This window comes from Talpa occidentalis, unplaced genomic scaffold (assembly GCF_014898055.3).
Source record: "Talpa occidentalis isolate TD23 unplaced genomic scaffold, MPIMG_talOcc4v2.1 talOcc4.5, whole genome shotgun sequence".
Classification (NCBI taxonomy): domain Eukaryota; kingdom Metazoa; phylum Chordata; class Mammalia; order Eulipotyphla; family Talpidae; genus Talpa; species Talpa occidentalis.
In genome coordinates, this window is record NW_023604861.1 from 116925491 (window position 1) to 116943809 (window position 18319).

General features: G+C 38.4%; 1 protein-coding gene and 1 pseudogene across 1 annotated transcript in view; both read left to right on the forward strand.

Annotated features, from left to right (window-relative positions):
- CDKL4 (cyclin dependent kinase like 4) overlaps window positions 1–11064 on the forward strand; it is a 67781-nt gene extending 56717 nt beyond the window's left edge. The window contains exon 10 of the mRNA XM_054701191.1: window positions 10017–11064. Within this exon, the coding sequence (XP_054557166.1) occupies window positions 10017–10046 (30 nt within the window). The 3' untranslated portion in view covers window positions 10047–11064. The remainder of the gene's footprint in view (window positions 1–10016) is intronic.
- On the forward strand, window positions 9067–9397 carry LOC119258662 (protein transport protein Sec61 subunit beta-like; annotated as a pseudogene).
- Window positions 11065–18319: the final 7255 nt, after the last annotated feature.

Consider the following 18319-nt stretch of genomic DNA (forward strand, 5'->3'; position numbering starts at 1 on the left):
ATAGTCTGATTGGCATCCATGCATTGGTCATATGTGATATAGTAAAATATTCAGCCTTAAAAAGGAATGAGCTTCTGATACATGCAACAACATGTATGAACCTTGAAAACATGATTAGTGGGAAAAAAAGACACAAAAAGACAAATCTTGTACTTATATAATTTACCTAGAATAACTAAATTCATAGAGACAGAATGTAGAACTGTGATTACCATAGTTGGGGGTGGGGAAAAGGAGTAAGGAGTTGTTTAATGGGTACAGAATTTCAGTTTGGAAAGTAGAAAAAGTCCTGGAAATGGATAGTGGTGATGTTTGTACAACACCATAAATGCATTTAATGCTACCAAATTGTAGACTTAAAAATGATTAAATGGCCTATTTTATGTATATTTTACCACAATTTTGAAAAAGAAAAAAAAGGAAATGAAATATTGATAGATAACAGTATGGATGAGAAACTTGCATATTGAGCAAAAGAATCCAGACAGTGCGTAGTGCATGGTTCCATTTATTTAAGTTCAAAACAGTTAAATTGATCTAATCTTATTAATAGAAATCAGAATAGCAGTTACTCAAAGTTAGGCAGGGGTGAGTTAAGATTGATTGGAAAGGGGCACAGGGGAACTTTCTAAGTGATGAAAATATTCTCTGTCACGACTGGGGCTACATGGGGTTGTACAATTGTCAAAATTCATGAAATTGAAGATCTAGCCTTTCTGGGGGTGATGACCTCCTGGCATACCTCCTTGCAAAGGATCTTCTGTATCCTGCTCCAAAAGAAAGGAAGAGAAAGCACAAGAAGCAATGCTGCATTTCCTACTTCATGGATGTGAAATGCCCAGAATGCTATAAAGTCACCACTGCTTTTGCATGCACAAAGGGTAGTTCTGTGTGTTGGCTACTACACTGTCTTCTGCCAGCCTACAAGAGAAAAAGCAAATGGCTTGCAAAAGGACGTTCCTTCAGAAGCAGCATTAAAAGTATCATGAATCAAAATGAATGCGAAACCACTCCAATAAACACATTTTGGATATATAAAAAAATGTACATCTAGTACCTGTGCATTAGGCTCTGTGTCAGTATATGTCAAGTAAAAACAAGAGACAAAACAGTATGATGAAAATGAAATTTAAAAAATTTAATTAAAAATAAAGTTACAGGACATTAAAAAATAAAAAAGTACAATAAAACATTGAAGAATTCAGTTTTCTGAGTAGTCAGAGATCATATCTTTACTACTCACTGGTATGAAATGTCAAAAAAGAAAAACCCACAACTCTCCAGAACTTAGAATACTTTTTCAGTTTTTTGTTTGTTTGTTTTAGCTATTAAGGTAAGTTAACATTTATTTAAAAAGAAACTGAATTGGAAAAGGACATGAATCTCAGCACCAAAGTATTACTTTCCCAATATGACCACTTATGGTCCAGGAATTCTTAAGAATGTCCTGATTTTGGAAAAATATTTCTCTACATACCAGTTTTATTCCTTGGCATTCTATTCAGTGAGGTTTTGATGTCAAGAAAGACTAATTGAGTTAGAAAAACAATCGGCTTGTTTTTCTGCTGAAAAAGGCCCAAAGATGGATTAAGTCATCAATGCAAACTAAAATGTAAATCCCAACCAAGCCTTCTGGGAACCACACCCAACTTCCTCAGTAGCAGGGCAGAACCTGGGGAAATGGAGCAGCCTGGGGTGCAGGGAAGAAGGAAGATAGAGGAGGAATGGGAGGAACACATGTGTTGAGCCTCTTCTTGGTGCTACACATTATTTTAGGAGCTTTAGTGTAATTATGTCATTTGAAGAAGTTGCGTAAACGTGTATGGAGAAGGGGTTCAAAGAGAGATGAAATAAATTCCTACCTATCTTTACCCACCAAGTACAAAATCATATCTTAGCAGAAGCTGACAATGACAGATTCCATGAAGGACTGGGTGGAGGTGGCTGCCAAAAACAGTCACCTCCTAAGAACTCTAGCTCTCTGCTCCCCCCCCCCCACCCCTGCTTACTTCCCTCCAGAACAAGTGCCCGGGGTTTTGCAAAACTTGTCTAAATAGTCAGTAAAAGAAAGTGTGTATTTAATTTTGGAAAAGGGCCGGCTGTTTTATATGATTATTTTTGATTAGCTGTTTTCTAGGGGTTGATTAAATTTGGGAATAATTGATCTTGGCAACTATTTAAAAACCTCAGATGGTAAGCTTAGGGATGGCTACCTAGGAATTTGGGAGTGGGTTGTCATCCTGTGACCAATTGCCAACCCTGAAAACAAGCATCCTTTGTCTACCAAAAAGATGGTGTTCATGCAAATTTGTCTAGTTCATTTTTGCCTGGAAAGAGAATCCCATCTGGCTGACTTCTCTTTTTTCTCCATTTTCTCATATGAAATATGCAAAGCACAAAAGCCACCAGTACAGCAGATTATGTTACTTGGATATTGCAGATAAAATTGAAACATAACCAAGAAATAAAAATTTGCCCTTGGGAAAAGCATGTAAAAGACCCTTTATTTACATAATGATATTATAAAGTTTTTTAATAAGTCCAGGATGGGAAATCAAATAATTATGAGGGGAAAAAAGAAAATTGTCAGTTTGAAAAATTCACTCATGAATAAACTATAAGAGAAGTAGTTTAAGCATTTAGAATAGTTAACATTGGGATGTGAATTTATTTTATAAATAGAAAAACAAATTTTTATATTTAAGATTGCATATATAACTTATTTCTGTTTATCACTTTGCAATTGACAGAGCACTTTCACACCCATTCTCGTGACTATGACATAAGGAAACCAGTTATTATTAGACTTACTTTATAGATGAAGAGACTGAAGCTCAGAACAGTTTTGCCAGCATTATACACAAGCTTTAGTTGGAAACTACATGCAGATCTGGACATTCAAAATTCTTAGGCTACATTGATTACAGTAAAGGATTACTGGTCCTTTTTTTTGGGGGGGGGCGTGTTATAAATTTGTAGAAGTGTGAATCTATATCCCTAAAACAGATAGAGTGTATAAACAATAAACATCAGAAAAACAAGCAAAATTCCTGTGCTTCTGCCACTGCTTTTGTTGTCTTCCTAGAAATATTATGAAATGAAATAAAAAGTTAATCAGAGTAAGATCCTTAGTTAATTATATTTACTGGTAGAGATTTAGAAAGGAGTTTATAGTGCAGTGACTGGGGTGCCTCTGCTTAGCTATGTGATCTATGCCTCAGTTTACTCATCTGTAAGATAAGAATAATCAAAACAGCTACCACATAGGGGCTTTGAAAACAAAGAATGAGTTATATGTTCAGTACTTGGTACAATGCTTAGCTCACAGTAATCATTTAATGAGTCTAAGGTATTATTGTCTTTGCAAATTAATTATGCTTAGGTTACTCTGGTAGACATAAAAATATGAATTATTTTAAATAGATGTATTAAGTTTGCAAATTACTTTTATGCTTAGGTTATCCTGATAACCCTTGAGATATTTTAAGCAAATGCATATGCATTGTATTAAAACAGATCCTAAAAATCTATAAAAATTAAAGACTAAAATCAAAGATCTCTCAAATTACTATCTCTAGCATATTTTTGCCAGTTAGGAATGATCAAAGGTCAGACCTCAGAGTCACATTAATTCTGAAGCCATAACAAAACACTTTGATTTATACTTATTCTGAAACATTCTAGTTTAAGAATCTTGGGGGGCTACCCTGGTGGCCTAGGGGTTCTGTCTCAGCACAGGCTGTCACGCTGTCACTGAAACAGCCTGAGCTCCATCCCCTGCCAGGGAGTTAACCCACCTATGGCACATCAGACCTCGCCTGTCTCATCTGCTGCTCTCCTTAGCAGTATATTTCAGTAGATTCACCTGTTTTGCTCCCCACTCTGTCTCTGGCCAGTCCTCTCATCCCCCGCCACCTCTAGTCTATACCCCAGTTCTTCTACATAAAAATAAAAAAATAATTTTTTTTTTAAAATCATGGGACCCTAGATATAATTTTTGCCCTTTCAAACTAATGGCCAAACTCACTTTGCTTGAATATATTTACTGTGTAGACCATTATATAGATAACAGATCCCTTCAGGTTAAATAGCAGACTCTGTTCCTGTTCAAAATTCAGTTAAAAAAAGAATAGGTAAATACACACTCAAGAATCACTGAGTCATCTAGGTCAGAGAGCAAAGATGTTCTCAACAGCTCTTGGAGCCAGGTAAAAAGAACACAGTAACACCTTCAAGGGGCTTTGAAACTGAACACAATCACTCATCAGGTAAATGAGTGACTATTTGGACATTAAAAACGTGACTGATTTTAGCACACTGAATTTCTAATGTGTTTGAATCCATAGTGATGGGGTAATTTGGGGAGAATAGAAAAGAAGGCAGGGTAAAGCAAAGGAAATTTTTTTTTTCTACGTAGAAGACTGCTAGTTAAACAATCAACAAAATGAGAAGACAACCATTGGAATGAAAAAATATTTGCAAACCACATATCCAATAAGGGGTTAATATTCGATATATAAAAAGATCTTATGCAACTCAATAGCAAACAAGCAAACAACAAACAATTTGATTTTGAAAACTGGCAGAAGAACTAAATAGACTTTTTTTTTTAAGATTTATTTATTTATGCATACAAGAATTTGGGTACAGGCCAGAGGTGTGTGTGTGGGGAGGCGGGGTTAGAGGATTCACCAGAGACAGAACGGGGAACAGAACAGGCAGATTGACCGAAGCACACTGCTGAGGGGAGCAGTGGGCGAGTCAGGAGAGGTCTGCTGTGCCATGTGGGTTGCTCCCTGGCCGGGGATGGAACGCGTGCTGCAGAGGCTGTGGACAGCTTCACAGGTTGCGTTTCAACCCCTTGCGCCACCAGGGAGGCCCTAAATAGACATTTTTTAAAGAAGATGCACAAATGGCCAATAGGCAGATAGAAAGCTGTGCAACATCTAATCATCAGGGAAAGGCAAATCAAATCCACAACCAGGTATTATCTCCCATTTGCTAGAATGGATATCACTAAAAAGATAACTGACAACAAATGTTGGCAAGGATGTGGATTAAAGGGGACCTTGTGCACTGTTGGTGGGATGTAAATTGGTTCAGCCACTATGGAAATAGTATGCAGGCTCCTCAAAAAGTTAAAAATAAATTTCTCCCTTTAAGTGTGTTCTGTCACCTACTAATAGCAGAGCAGAGGCAACACCAAGGAGTTTCTGAGGATTGGGAGAGTGCCATAAGCCAACATTCTTTGAGATGGCTGAGGTTTTCTGAATTTTATGTAAAGTGGCAACTAACATAAGACCAAGCTATCCCACTTCTGGGTATTTATCCCAAGGAAATGGGTACTGAAAAAGTATTTACCTTCCATATTTATCACAGCATTATTTACAATAGCCAAGTTAAGGGAATAACCAAAGTGTCAAGGGATGAAAGGATAAAGAATGTGTGGTATTTACTATATACGGTGGAACATTATTCCGCCATGAGAAAGAGATTCTGTCATTTGTGAAACATGGATGGATATTCAGAGTATTATGCTAAGTGAGGTAAGTAGAAAAAAGACAAATACTGTATGATAACACTTATATGTGGAATCTATAAGAGCCAACTCATAAAATAGAGTGATCACCAGGGCTTAAGGGGGTGGGAGAGAACTGGGGAGATTTTGGTCAAAGAATACAAACTTGCCGTTAGAAACTACATTCTGAAGCTCTAATACACAGTATTGGTATTATAGTTAACAAGTCTGTTAAAGTCTGTTAACAAGTCTATTATAGCTATATATAAAGTTGCTAGGAGACTAGGTAGTGTTCTCATCACACACACGAAGATAATTATGAGATGTGATGGAGGTGTTAGCTCACTCTATGGTGATATCCATATTACCATATAATTGTATCAAATCAACACATTGTACACCTTAAACATACACAATGTTATGTCAACTGTACCTCAATAAAAATAAAAAGTATGTCACTAATAAATATTCAGTGGTTGATAGAAATTCCCAGTGATGTCAGCTTCAGTGCTATAATTAATCCAAGCAAACATGTAAATCAGTAGTTCTCAAAAGTCCATGTACATCAGAATCACCTAGAGGTTTGTTAAAACACAGATTACTGGACACCGCTGCTGAGTTTAGCAGGTCTGGCAGTGGGGGTAAGAGATGGGGGTGGGATGGGTGTAAGAGTTTGCTTTTCCATCATGCTCCTATAAGATGTTGGTTCCAGGATCACACGCTGAGAAACGCTGATATAAATAATAGGGTGAGGGGTTGTTGAGCAAAATATTCACACAATCGAGGATTATTCAGAATAAATATTTATTTTTTTTTAAGATTTATTTATTTATGTATACAAGAACTGGGGTACAGACCAGAGGTGGGGGAGGTAGGGGCGGGGGAGTGGATTTACCAGAGACAGAGTGGGGAACAGAACAGGCAGAAGACCGAATTACACTGCTGAGGGGAGCAGCGGGTGAGACAGGAGAGGTCTGCTTTGCCATGTGGGTATCTCCCTGGCCAGCCACGGATCGAACTCCTGCTGCAGAAGCCACTGACAGCTTCATAGGTTGCGTCTTAACCCCTTGTGCCACCAGGGAGGAAAAGAAAAAAGTGAATCAGAGCAGTAGAAATTACCAACACCTTATTTGTGACTAAGTTTAGATACTGCTCATTTCTGTATGTGATACTGGAATCTCAAGATCGATGAGTGCAAACTTGCCCTGAAAATGTCAGGCCAGATCACATCTAAACTCTTAAGATCAGTTTAGGACCAAGGGCTCTGATTTTGTTTCCACTATCAACAGATATATTTGACCTCAAGCAAATAACTTAATTTTTCCTTAGGGCTCCATCCCTTTACTCAGAAAATAAGGATCTTGAAATAAATGTTTTTCATGGGCTTAAAGGCAGAGGGTTACAAAGTCTAAAGAAATTAGGTGGGAAGAAATTACTGCATCCTGCAACTTTGAAATCAGAAAACAGCATCTAGGGTGAAAATCTTTAGCAAAGATTATTTTTATAACATTGCCTCAGACATTTCTTTTTCTAAAACAGATGCTTGTCCTAGCATCTTAGCAATATAGATTTTAAAAGAATGTGAAAGAGAAATGTTATAAGACAAGTTGAAAAAAAATCAATGTTGCTGTAGCCACCCTGCTTTATATGGGGCTAGGAATCACTTTACTCGGCAGAAATAAATTCACTCAGTCCTTCTGAATGGAGTATCACTTTTCCTGCTGAATATAAAGCCATAAACCATTCCTGTAAGATTTTGTGTGATAATGAAGTAAATTAAGGGACACCTTACCAGAAAATATGTTTCAAAAGAAAATATCTATGTCTTTGCTACTGGCTATCTGTAAAAGGCAACTCATATTAAGGCAGCTTAGGCAGGCCCCAGCCTTATCTCCTTGGTAGACTCTCCATTCTGGTCTTGAGACCATTCTGAGGAGTAAAGGAAGTAGGCGGTACTATGGGCCAGCAAAAGGTGGCTCCCTTAAGGAAAGCTGTGCCTGGAAGAAGAGGGAAGAAAATTCGGCAGGCAAAAATACATTGCATGTCAGGGTTTTAGTTCAGTGAAATTAGAGTTGCTGAGGAAATAGGAGTTTGGGGTTAGGCCTGTGAGGGGCTCAGGAAGTGAGCCTTGGGTAAAGAACAAAAAGGTAAATCAGAGAGGCAGCCAGATAGGCTGTGAGGTGAAGCTCTGGCCAACTTGAAGGTTCTAGAAGCCTGTTTGTCAGGTGGGGGAAAGAGGATGACCAGGGAAACAGGCTTGCTTTCATTTTTGACTTGTGTTGCAAGTGGATTACAAATATCACTTCAAGCAAAGCTAATGAAGCCCAAATACTGTAGTTTTCATATATTTTATCCCATGCCTCAATCAGCACTGTCTGCTCCTTTCCTAGTTCACATTTTTTTTATCCCAGTAAGATATACTTTTGTCACTCTCGGTCATAACAGGCAAAGCTTCTACAGGATCCAACTCCTTAGCACTAATCTCCAAGGGCCCTTGGAATTCCAAGGGAATGTTGCCTTAGAATAAAAACCAAAGTCAGATGTGCTAGATTGAGAACCCTGGGGGAGAGGGGGATGTGTGTCTAGTCCTAGGCTTGAGTGCATTCCATGATAATTACATACAACAGAAACATATAATTAAAAGATGTTCTAAGGTCAACTTCAGCACGCATACTTACTGTTTTGTCTTCAAGAATTAAATGTCCAAATATTTTAAAATTTATAAGATTTATAAAATTTATAAACAAGAACCTTTTCTTTTTCTTCTGTTGGTATAATATCCTGCTAAATTAAGATAGCAGGGGTCTTGTTTTTGTGACATTCAGTAGTGGTCCCATTTTTTAGAATACAGAGGATGCCCGAATAGAGAGGAGCGCACGCATATAGCACAAACTTAGAAATAAATTTTGGGTTTTACCAAGTTAGGTCAAGGATCCAATTTTTTAGTATTAAGTTATAAAGCTAGGAGTCAAATAGTGACTGATGATCATATTTACCTCCTAAAAACAAAATGCTGAAGAACAAGACTGGGATTGAGCAAGGGGTCCTCTTCAAGTCACAGCCTGCCATCAGCCCCAGCTGGACCTAACCAATAATTGTACACACTGGTTTCTTCAAAAGATTAAAGAATGAAGATGTTGGAACTTTCCTCTCTTGAATAGTCTCATTTTTCAGAAAGATAAATCTGAAACAGAGTGTACATATAGTCCTTGGCATAAGGAGCCCCTGGATGAAGTGAAGCAACCACTGACCTTGGAGTTAGCCAACAACTTTGCATTGGGTGATTGATGTAGGGCAGAGTGCTTAAACTAATTGAGTCTCAGTTTTCTCAATAAAGTGGGGGTACTAATATGTGCTTCACAAAAAAAGCATCTGGAATGTAAGCTGTCATTCTGGAATGCTGGAAATGCTAGCTTCCTTTGCCCATAACCTGTCAGTTCTTCAAGAGAGGGAGCACAGGGTGATGAAGCAAGGTTTTGCATTGAGGACGAAGGAGAATCATTTTCCGACTGGCCCTCTCTGCCTTCTGTCACCCAACAGACTCCAGCATGCCTGGTCCAGCCCGCAGTAGCACCAACCGTGGCTCCTCAGGGCGCCCTCCCAGCAAAGCAGTGGCCTCATGGGATCTATGTCTGGCAGAGGAAATTTGCCAGCTGCATGGGGAAAGAGGGGAACAGGCTGCATGACCTCATTAGCCACTGCGGGGGGACGAGGGGAAAGTGGCGATTCTAACCAGAAGATTCATCTGGGCTCAAAGTTGGCCCGGTTCCAGTGTTGGTTATGAGTCTTCTGTTCATTGCTTCTGTATTTATGGTGCACATTTGGGGCAAGTGCACTGGTTCATACAGATTCAGCTCTATCCATCTGTTTATCAACTGAAGAAGAAAGAAAAAAAATCCCATCTCTTGGACCAAAAGCATAGTGATTTTCTGTTCATGAGAAAGAAATTTTTTTGTAAGCTTACAAGAATTGATTTTGAAGAATGGGTTTTTTTCCCCCTAGGGCTCAGGTTAATTCATTTATACCAAAGAGAGAAAGAGAGAAGGGGAAGGTGAGGGCAGAACAAAGGAGCTCAGGTTGATAGTTTTGAATTTTTTAATAGGGTAAAATTCAAGGTCAAGGGAATAGGGAATGGGCAGGAGAAATAAAGCATCTAAAGCATAAAGGAAAAGTGTAAATTAGGGGGTTCTAAAGATTAACACATGGAATTTGAGGCTTATGATCACGCAATTAAGGTGACACTATCCTGTGCGATTGGATGATCCTCTAGCACAGCTCAAGTGCACATGTGCAGGCACAGAACTAGTGGACGGACAGGTTATCTGAGGTTGAACAGACAGTAGCAAGGAGACTGCCAGGGGCTAGAGGAGAGGGAGAACATGGAGAGGTAAGCGGTATTTAATTGGTACAGTTTCTGTTTTGCAAAATGAAAGTGGTGTGGACATTGGTTACACAATATGTACATTTGAAAAGGGTAAATTTTATATGTATTTTATAGAAATTAAAAATGAAGCAGACAGAACGCTGAGGCAGAGGTGGCATCGGCAAACCATCATGAATACACCAGTGGAAGCTGAAAAAAAACCTCTGTGGCTAGGGTTCAAGATGTGATTTGGGTCGCAGAGCACTCAAATGAGACTTGACTTGGAACTGTGTCATCTGTGGAAAGAAGAGCGCGCAGAGCAACTGCTTTGTTGAGGTAGACTGTGGCAGGGGTGGCAGGGTTCTGGAGCCGGCTGCTGCAGCAGCAGCTTATTAATTTGGCTGATGACTTCTAGATTCAGCAGCTTTCAACATCAATGGTGGCAACTTTCCCAATTTTGGTCAAGGCAGAGTAATTATAGGGCCCAAGAGTTGCTTAGGTCCTGCTCCTCCCATCTTTATGAAAAGGCTAGAGGCAAAATCATCATAGCTGCATATAAAATGTTTGTAAATACAAGACTCAAAGACATTGTTTTTAAAAAAGAAACAGCTGATACTGAGGAAGGTGTTAACTAAGCCGGCCAGATTGAAGACAACCATATATTTTTAAAAAACAATGGCTTTTCTTTAATCGAGCAACAATCAGGTAGAAACGTAAATTTAAAATGCCATTCCAAATGACAGCAGAAGTTAACAAGAACTAGGAATAAATTTACACAGGTTACATTTATTCTTTTTCTCCTTCACTTTCACAATATGTTCCATGGTCTCCTAAAAAAATCAATAAATACCTAACAGGCATATTATAACAAAATATTTCACAAACATGGTTCCCACTGAAGTCTCAGTTATCAAAAAAAAAAACCCTCCTTTTTGCCTAATGAGCTGAGCAAGTGAAAATTCAATTCTTCTTCAGCTGTTACTGTTGTTTTCCATCCCAGGGTTTTGTTTTAATGTCTGTGTTAGAGTTAAGAAAACAAAAACTATATACCCCATAAATCAAGGCAAACTTTTTCATTTTCAGACAAAGGACGTTACGTTACAGGGAAAACAATTCTGAAGCAGCAATGCTTCTGCCTCGGGGAGAAAAACTTTTAATATAATCCTTATGAAACTGTGTTCCTGACATTCTCTTCATAAATCATGCATGTATAAGTAATTTTCAATGATTTGGAGAAATGAACTGATGCACAAGAGATGATAGGATATGTTACTTTGTTTTCGTATTTGTTTTCTTCCTCTTTCTTTTTTTAGGGTAGCTGGTAGTTTATTGGCCAAAAAGGGAAGAGATTGTCTCTGTCAGAAGCAGTCAAACAAAAAGACTAGATCTGATGAAATGTGTGTATTTTAAATTATATTTATACTTATCATCTGTTTTAAGGAGCATTACCAAAATTAGGGTAAACTGCCAGAGATTAAGAGCTCTATTTGTGTATTTTTTGAGAAACAAATCCTTCTGGAAAATTATAGCTAAATTGCTATAATTAATGAATTTGAGGTGTTTATAGAGATATACCATGATTAAAAATATTGGTTAATATCCTACAAATCAATGTTTATATACAAATATATCAAATGGGTCTGCTAGGAAGCAGACCCTAACATGAAGTTAAGAATGCTAAAATCTTACTGAGGACTAACATGTGTGAAAGTGCTAGCATGCTATCAAGGGAGACCCTGGGGCCCCCAAACTTGCATACTTAAAAGGGGTACAGCCATCCATGTGCACAAAGACAAAGGAGATTCCTGGTATTAAAGAACTTGAACAGAGTAAGTGTGTATAGAAACAGAAGGGGGAAAGAAAGGATATTTCAAATAAAATATCCCATGCCTTCCTGGGTAAATGACTCGCCATGCATCTCCTTCTTCCTTTCTTGTTATATAGCTTCACCTGGCCCCTCAGCTCCTCCCATAGTTAAGTGCATGGGGAAATGCTGCCTCCCCCTTTTATGAGGATGCCTCTGTAATAAAAGGAAAAACAAGGAAGCAGAACTGGGTAGAGGAGACATCAGACCATAATGCAAATCTACCAATGACTCAGTCATCCCAATAGAGAGCTACTTAGCAAAGATTACCCATTGGATGAGGAGTGTTTGAGGGCAGAAATGACCAGTGTTTTGTTCTACCATTTTAATGAGTCATTCACTGGGCCATCCCAAGAAGAATATGACCATGGCTCAAAAGTAAACTTGAATTTGTTAACAGCTGGCTGGCAGCCAACTGCATGTTCCTTACAGTTAAGCAATGAGTCCTTTCTTAAAGGGGCATCTGAGCCACACAGCATCTCCATGTCTGCCACAACTTAGCACCAGTGTTACATACAAACAAATCGTGCTGCTTTCTTACAATTTTGTATTTTAAAAAAAGCTAAGGATTAGCAAAAAACATCAGTTTTTAAGAAATGCCAACTGATCAATTAGTTTGACTGGTTCTCTCATTTGTTTCAAATACTTGGAAGAAAATGGGCATTTTATAGGTCACGTGTGTTTATCTAATAAATTCTAAAGTAACTCTCCTAGTCTGGCAGATCATTTGAGATTTCAGTGGCATAACCATTCTTTTAGGCAAGAATTGACAGAATTTATTGACTAAATTTATTTGTTGTAATTAAGTTAAATGTTTAGTAGAATGAACATGGAATAAGACAACAGTATAAAAATTGATAACTTTTCTGTTTAGTTCTAAAGGTTTTACTACTTAAAAACATGAGACATGCTTTCAGAGAAAATCCAAAATACTATTTTGGAGTCATTATAGATATCAATGTAATATCAATAGTCACTATTAGGAAATTAAATTTTCTCCAGTGGCCTATAATTACAACACCTTGTGAATGAGTATTCTAAAATACAATATGAACTTTAAATAATTAGCTCTCCAGTTTGTCAATATTTATCAAAATTGCAAATGTACTTTTCCACTGACCCAGCACACCCTCTTTAGGGAATTTATCTTCAGATACACTTGAATACAAGTAAAATATTTCTACTTACTGTAGCAGTTTGTAATAGATTAGGAAAAAAAGTCCCTAAAAAGGGACAAAATAAGAGAAATTACTATACATCCATGCAATAGAATTCTAACCAATTAAAAAACATGAGTGTTCTCCATGTATGTATTTGAGAAAGCTTCAAAGATAAATTATTAAGTATAGAAAAAGAGGTAAGAGTATTTGCTATGATTTTTTTTGATAAAACAGGAATGTAAGAATATATATTTTAGACCTAATAAGTAGGCTTAGCAGTGTCACAAGATACAAGATAAAAATACAAAAAATAATTGTATTTCTATACTCTCCCAGTGTAAAATCTGAGAATAAATTAAGAAAAAAGATATTTACAATTAAATCAAGAAGGGGAAATATTTAGGAATACATTTAACAAAAGAAGTGCAAAACTGACACTGTGAAAACTATAAAGTATTTCTGAAAGAACTTAAAGAAGATCTATCAAAATGGAAAGACAGTCCATGAACTAGAAATTACTATTAAGATGGCAATACTCACCAAATAGATATACAGATTCAATATAATCCTTATCACAACCAAAGCTGTTTCCGCCTCACCAGAAATTGTCAAGTTGATGATTAAATTCATCTAGAATTGAAGAATAACTAAGACAATCTTAAAAAGAACAAAGTTGAAGATGCACACTTCCTTATTTCAATATTTACTACAAACTACAGTAATCTATTGAATAGATAGCTTAGTATTGGTACAACAATAGACATACAGATTAATAGAATAGAAATCAGTCTAGAAATAAACCCTGACATATATGATCAATTAATTTTCAATAATGATGTAAAGACAATTCTAAGGGAAAGACTTATCTTTCTTTCCACTTTTTAATGGAAATGCAAGCTTTATTTAAAAGCAACCTGAGGCCTCCCTGGTGGCGCAAGGGGTTGGGACGCAACTTTGAAGCTAACTGCAGCCACTGCAGCAGGAGTTTGATCCCCAGCCTGGAAGCAAGGCACATGGTACAGCAGACCTCTCCTGTCTCTGCCTGCTGCTCCCCTAAGCAGTGCATTTTAGTCGATATGCCTGTTCTGTTCCCTGCTCTGTCTCTGGTGAATCCTTTCACCCCACCCCCCACCCCCGCCCAGCACCTCTGGTCTGTGCTCCAGCTCTTGTATGCATAAAAATAAAATAAATCTTAAAAAAAAAAAAAGCAACCTGAAAGAGCGTTTAGGGGATCTACAGGTACAAACTGATAAGAGGGAACACACCATTAGATGTCTATATGGCAGGGTCTCAGTCTCTTAAAAAAAATGACTCTGGCAAGTGGATATCTATCTGCAAAAGAATAAAATTGGACCCCTTGTTTACACCATGTGCAAAAATTAATCCAAAATGGATCATAGACCTCATGAAGTGCAAGAACTGAAGCTACAAATCTCTAAGAAAACAGGGGTAAGTATTTAAGACTTTGGATTAGGAAAAGTTTTCTTAGATATGACACCAAAAGCATACAATTGATAAATTAGACTTAATTCAAACAAAACTTTGTTTTTCAAAGGACACATCAAAAAAGTAAATACTACCTACAGATTGAGAACAAATATTTGCAAATCATATGTTAGATAAGAAACTTGTATCTAGAATATATAGAGAACACTTACACCTCAATAATAAAAAGACCTAACTCAATAGTTTATTTTTGCTACTTTATGTATATAGTCCTCCACAATTTACCATTTCTTCTGTCTTTGCTATTGCAAAGAATGCAGTGAGAAATGTTCTCTGGAATGTATAGGCAGTGAGAATATATATATATATATATTATATTATTTACATAGCACATGCTCATGGTTACTTTTTAAGAAAAGACAAAGAGTTATTTAAAGGTTGTACCCATTAGTTTTCCCATAGCATTGGATGAGTATTTGAGTTGTTTTATGTCTGTGCCAAAGCTTGGTATTGTTCAATCTCCAAATTTTTGCTTATTCAATGAGTGTGAACTAGTATTTCATTGCTTTAATTTGATTTCCCTGACTACTAATGAGGTGAACATCTAATCATATTTCCTTTAAAGTAAACTATCTGTTCTGGATACTAACTTTTTTGGTTATATGAGTTGCAACTTTTTTTTCCTAGAGGCTTGTTCTTTTACTTTTTTTTTTTTTTGGATGGTGTATTTTGATTTACAGACTTTCTTAATAATAATGAAGTCAAGTTTATCAAATTTTCCTTCAGTGTTTGTGTTTTTTGTGTCTTATTTAAGAAATCCTTCTTACTTGAAGTTCATATTTTCTTCTCATAATTTTATAATTTTGTTTTTTACATTTAATTCTTTAATCCAATGGGATTGTTTGTGTAGTGTGTGAGTTCGGGGTATAATTTCATTTTTTTCCTATATATATATTTAGCAATTGGCAGGATTTCATTTATTGAGCAATATGTCCTTTTCCCACTCATCTGCAATGACTACCATGCCAGAAATCAGCTTTCTACATATTTGGCCCTCTATTGATCAATTGGTTGTCTGTTCCAGTACTAATACCACATTATTTCATAAGTCTAGCTACAAAATATGTCTTCATATCCACTAAGCCAAGGTCCTCTATCTTGTTCGTTTAAAGGAAACCTCCCTTATTTTGGCTATTCCATATACACTTTAGAATTAGTTTATCAAGTTTCAAGATAAGCTCTTTTGGAAATTTGATTAAAGTTGCACTGGAATCGGGTACAATCATGTTGAGGAACATTACAACTTGAATCAATTGAAAAGAGACTTTAGCAAAAAGGAACAACTCTGTCGGGATCCTGAAAGAGTCTTAGGAAGAGTCCCACATATCCTGGGGAATTTTTGCTCATTTCTTGTAGCTGCACTTACTCTGTTCCAGGAAAGGGGAGAGGAGGGAGAATGAACCAAAGTATTAAAAAATATGATAAAGGGTGGGTCTGCAGTGATTTTATTATCCACTATTTTCTGGGGACTTACTGAAGTGGAATTCAAAGTAGGGATTGGGGGGCAAGGCGAGGAGAAGCATGAAGGGAGTATAAACTGCTGGAAGAAAAGACCTGAAATTACTGTTCCTTATGCTTGTTGGATTCTGAAGTTTGAGGAGAAGAATCCTGAAAGCAGAGAGAAGGCAGCATTTGAGCTGCGGGAGACAGCGAGGAGCTCCACAGTGGGCGTGGAGGGGGTAAAGCTGTGGCGGGTGGTCTGCGGATATTCTAGGCAAATGGAACCATCTACAGGAAACGAGACAGGAGTGATGGGTTTATAGGAGAAGTTCATTTGGAGCAAGAGATGTAGCTGGAACTAATGAGCCGTGGCATGATCGTACAAGGCCATGAATATCAGGCAGAGGACTTTGGACTTCAACCTGGGACGACAGGGAAGGTTCTTGGGAAAAAAGAGGAGCTGAATCTAAAGTTTGCTTCAGGAAGATAACTGCGGCTGCCCCGTCTTTGGGAACCCCGTAACTGCGACGAGTTCCGCGGGGAAAAGCCGAGGGCTGCACCCTGACCTGCAGGGGGCGCCCGGTTGTACCGTACGCTCGCCCCGCCCCTCCCTTCCCCTCGCTGCCCGCAGCTGAAGCGGTGCGCTCGGAGCTCGGCTGTCTCCCCTGGACGCGCCCTGGGGCCTCCACAGCTCCGTCTGGACGCGCCTCTGTGCGTCACTTCCGCTCTAGTCCAGGCCAGAGCCGAGGCGGGGCACGCTCGGAACTTCTGCGCATGCGCCCCTCGGTTACGCTCAGCCGTTAAAGCGGAAAGGCCCGGTGGGCTTGTGTGTCTCCTCTAACACGTTTCTGAGCCCCCTACGGTTATCATTTCTCCTTGCACGCACAGGTATTTTGATTTAGCCCAAGAGATACAGGCAAACGGCCCGGAGGAGCTCGATTGTTCCCTGAGCTTAGTGGCGCCGAGCCTAGCACCACCTCCCTCGAGGTCTCAGTTAAGACCCGAGTCTTGCAATTTCCCTCCAACTGCTTGCATCAGTCTGTGGTCAAAATACCCATTTGGAAGGCCTGCTAAGCGTCCCCAGCCCGGGCTGCAATTGATATTTCCAGGGCTTGTTTACTTCTGGTCAAAGCAGGCTCGATTTGAAGGGGACCGTGGAGGTCACCAAGTCTAAACTCTTAACCCTGAGGTCCCCATGTAAGCAATTTCACGATTTTTATTTACACACTTCTGAAGATCATCAGTTTGGGGACAACTCTGGATTCTGTAGCTTTTTGGACATTTCCTTCATTCAACTTTCATTCCTTTAAAAAAATATTTGAGCATCTACTGCGTACCAGATCCTGTAGGTTCCCCAAGATACAATGATGAACTACAGTGGACGCATAAGAATGTTGACTGTGTGGAGTTTACATGTGTAACAAAATTAATTGGAGGCCATGAGTTGTGGTAGTAAGAAACAAGCCAAGGGGTATAATAGAAACTTACAGGTGAGAATCAGAGTGATTAAAGAATGCCTGTTGGAGGTGGTAACATTTCTAGCTAGCCAAATGACTAGTTAGGACCAGAGTGAGTTCCAGTCTGCAGGAAAGAGGTTAGTGTTTTCCAGGCATCGGCTGAAGATCCGTGTGACTGGATCGGGGTGAACCAAGGCTGAGGATGGTGAGAAAAGACTGAGAATGCAAACAGGGGCCAGAATGCAGGCTTTGTAAATCATAGCAAGAAGTTTGAAAAGTATTCCAAGAGAAATGGAAAGCTAAGGAAGAGTTTGGGGCAGAGGCTTGATCTCAGTTGAATCGTTTAGAAACACACAAACCAGCTAATGTATCATAGTTTTTACATACCACAATCCTTTAGATATTTGAAATTGGCTGACATGTTTTTGTGAGAACTCTTGCCCCCAATTTCTGAGCAATGGTTCCTAAACTCTGGTTCTTTCTCGGAGGATTTATGGTTTTCGGAATATCATTCTGAACACTTTAAACTGTGAAGAATATAAAGATGTAAACCATGTATCGAAGATGAGATTCTCAAAGAGAGGCACTATTTAAACATTTCTTATCTATGTGATCCTGGTTATTGTTCTGGAGAATAGCAGGGTGCAATGTCAACTTAAACCCAGGTTACTTCTCTAAGCTGTCTTCTTATCTGTGAAATGAAAACAATAGGATTGCTATGAAGATTAAATAAGATTACGGTCAGAAAGTGCTTAATGGTAAACCATGAGGCGCCAGCCACACCAAGCCACTTTCATAAAAAAACAACTATATCGTTGGGAAGGAGGGACAATTTATAGCTAGTGCTCTGTTAGCATTCTAGATACGTTCACTAAGTTGCCTAGTCTGTGTCGGGCCCCCGGTGAAAAAAATGTGCCTTCTAGTTTATTACCTAGTTGAAAGGGCCAGCAGAGGCAGAATACCCAAAGGGGCGCGAGTAAAGTGCCTGGGGAGCTTGAACATTACAGAAGA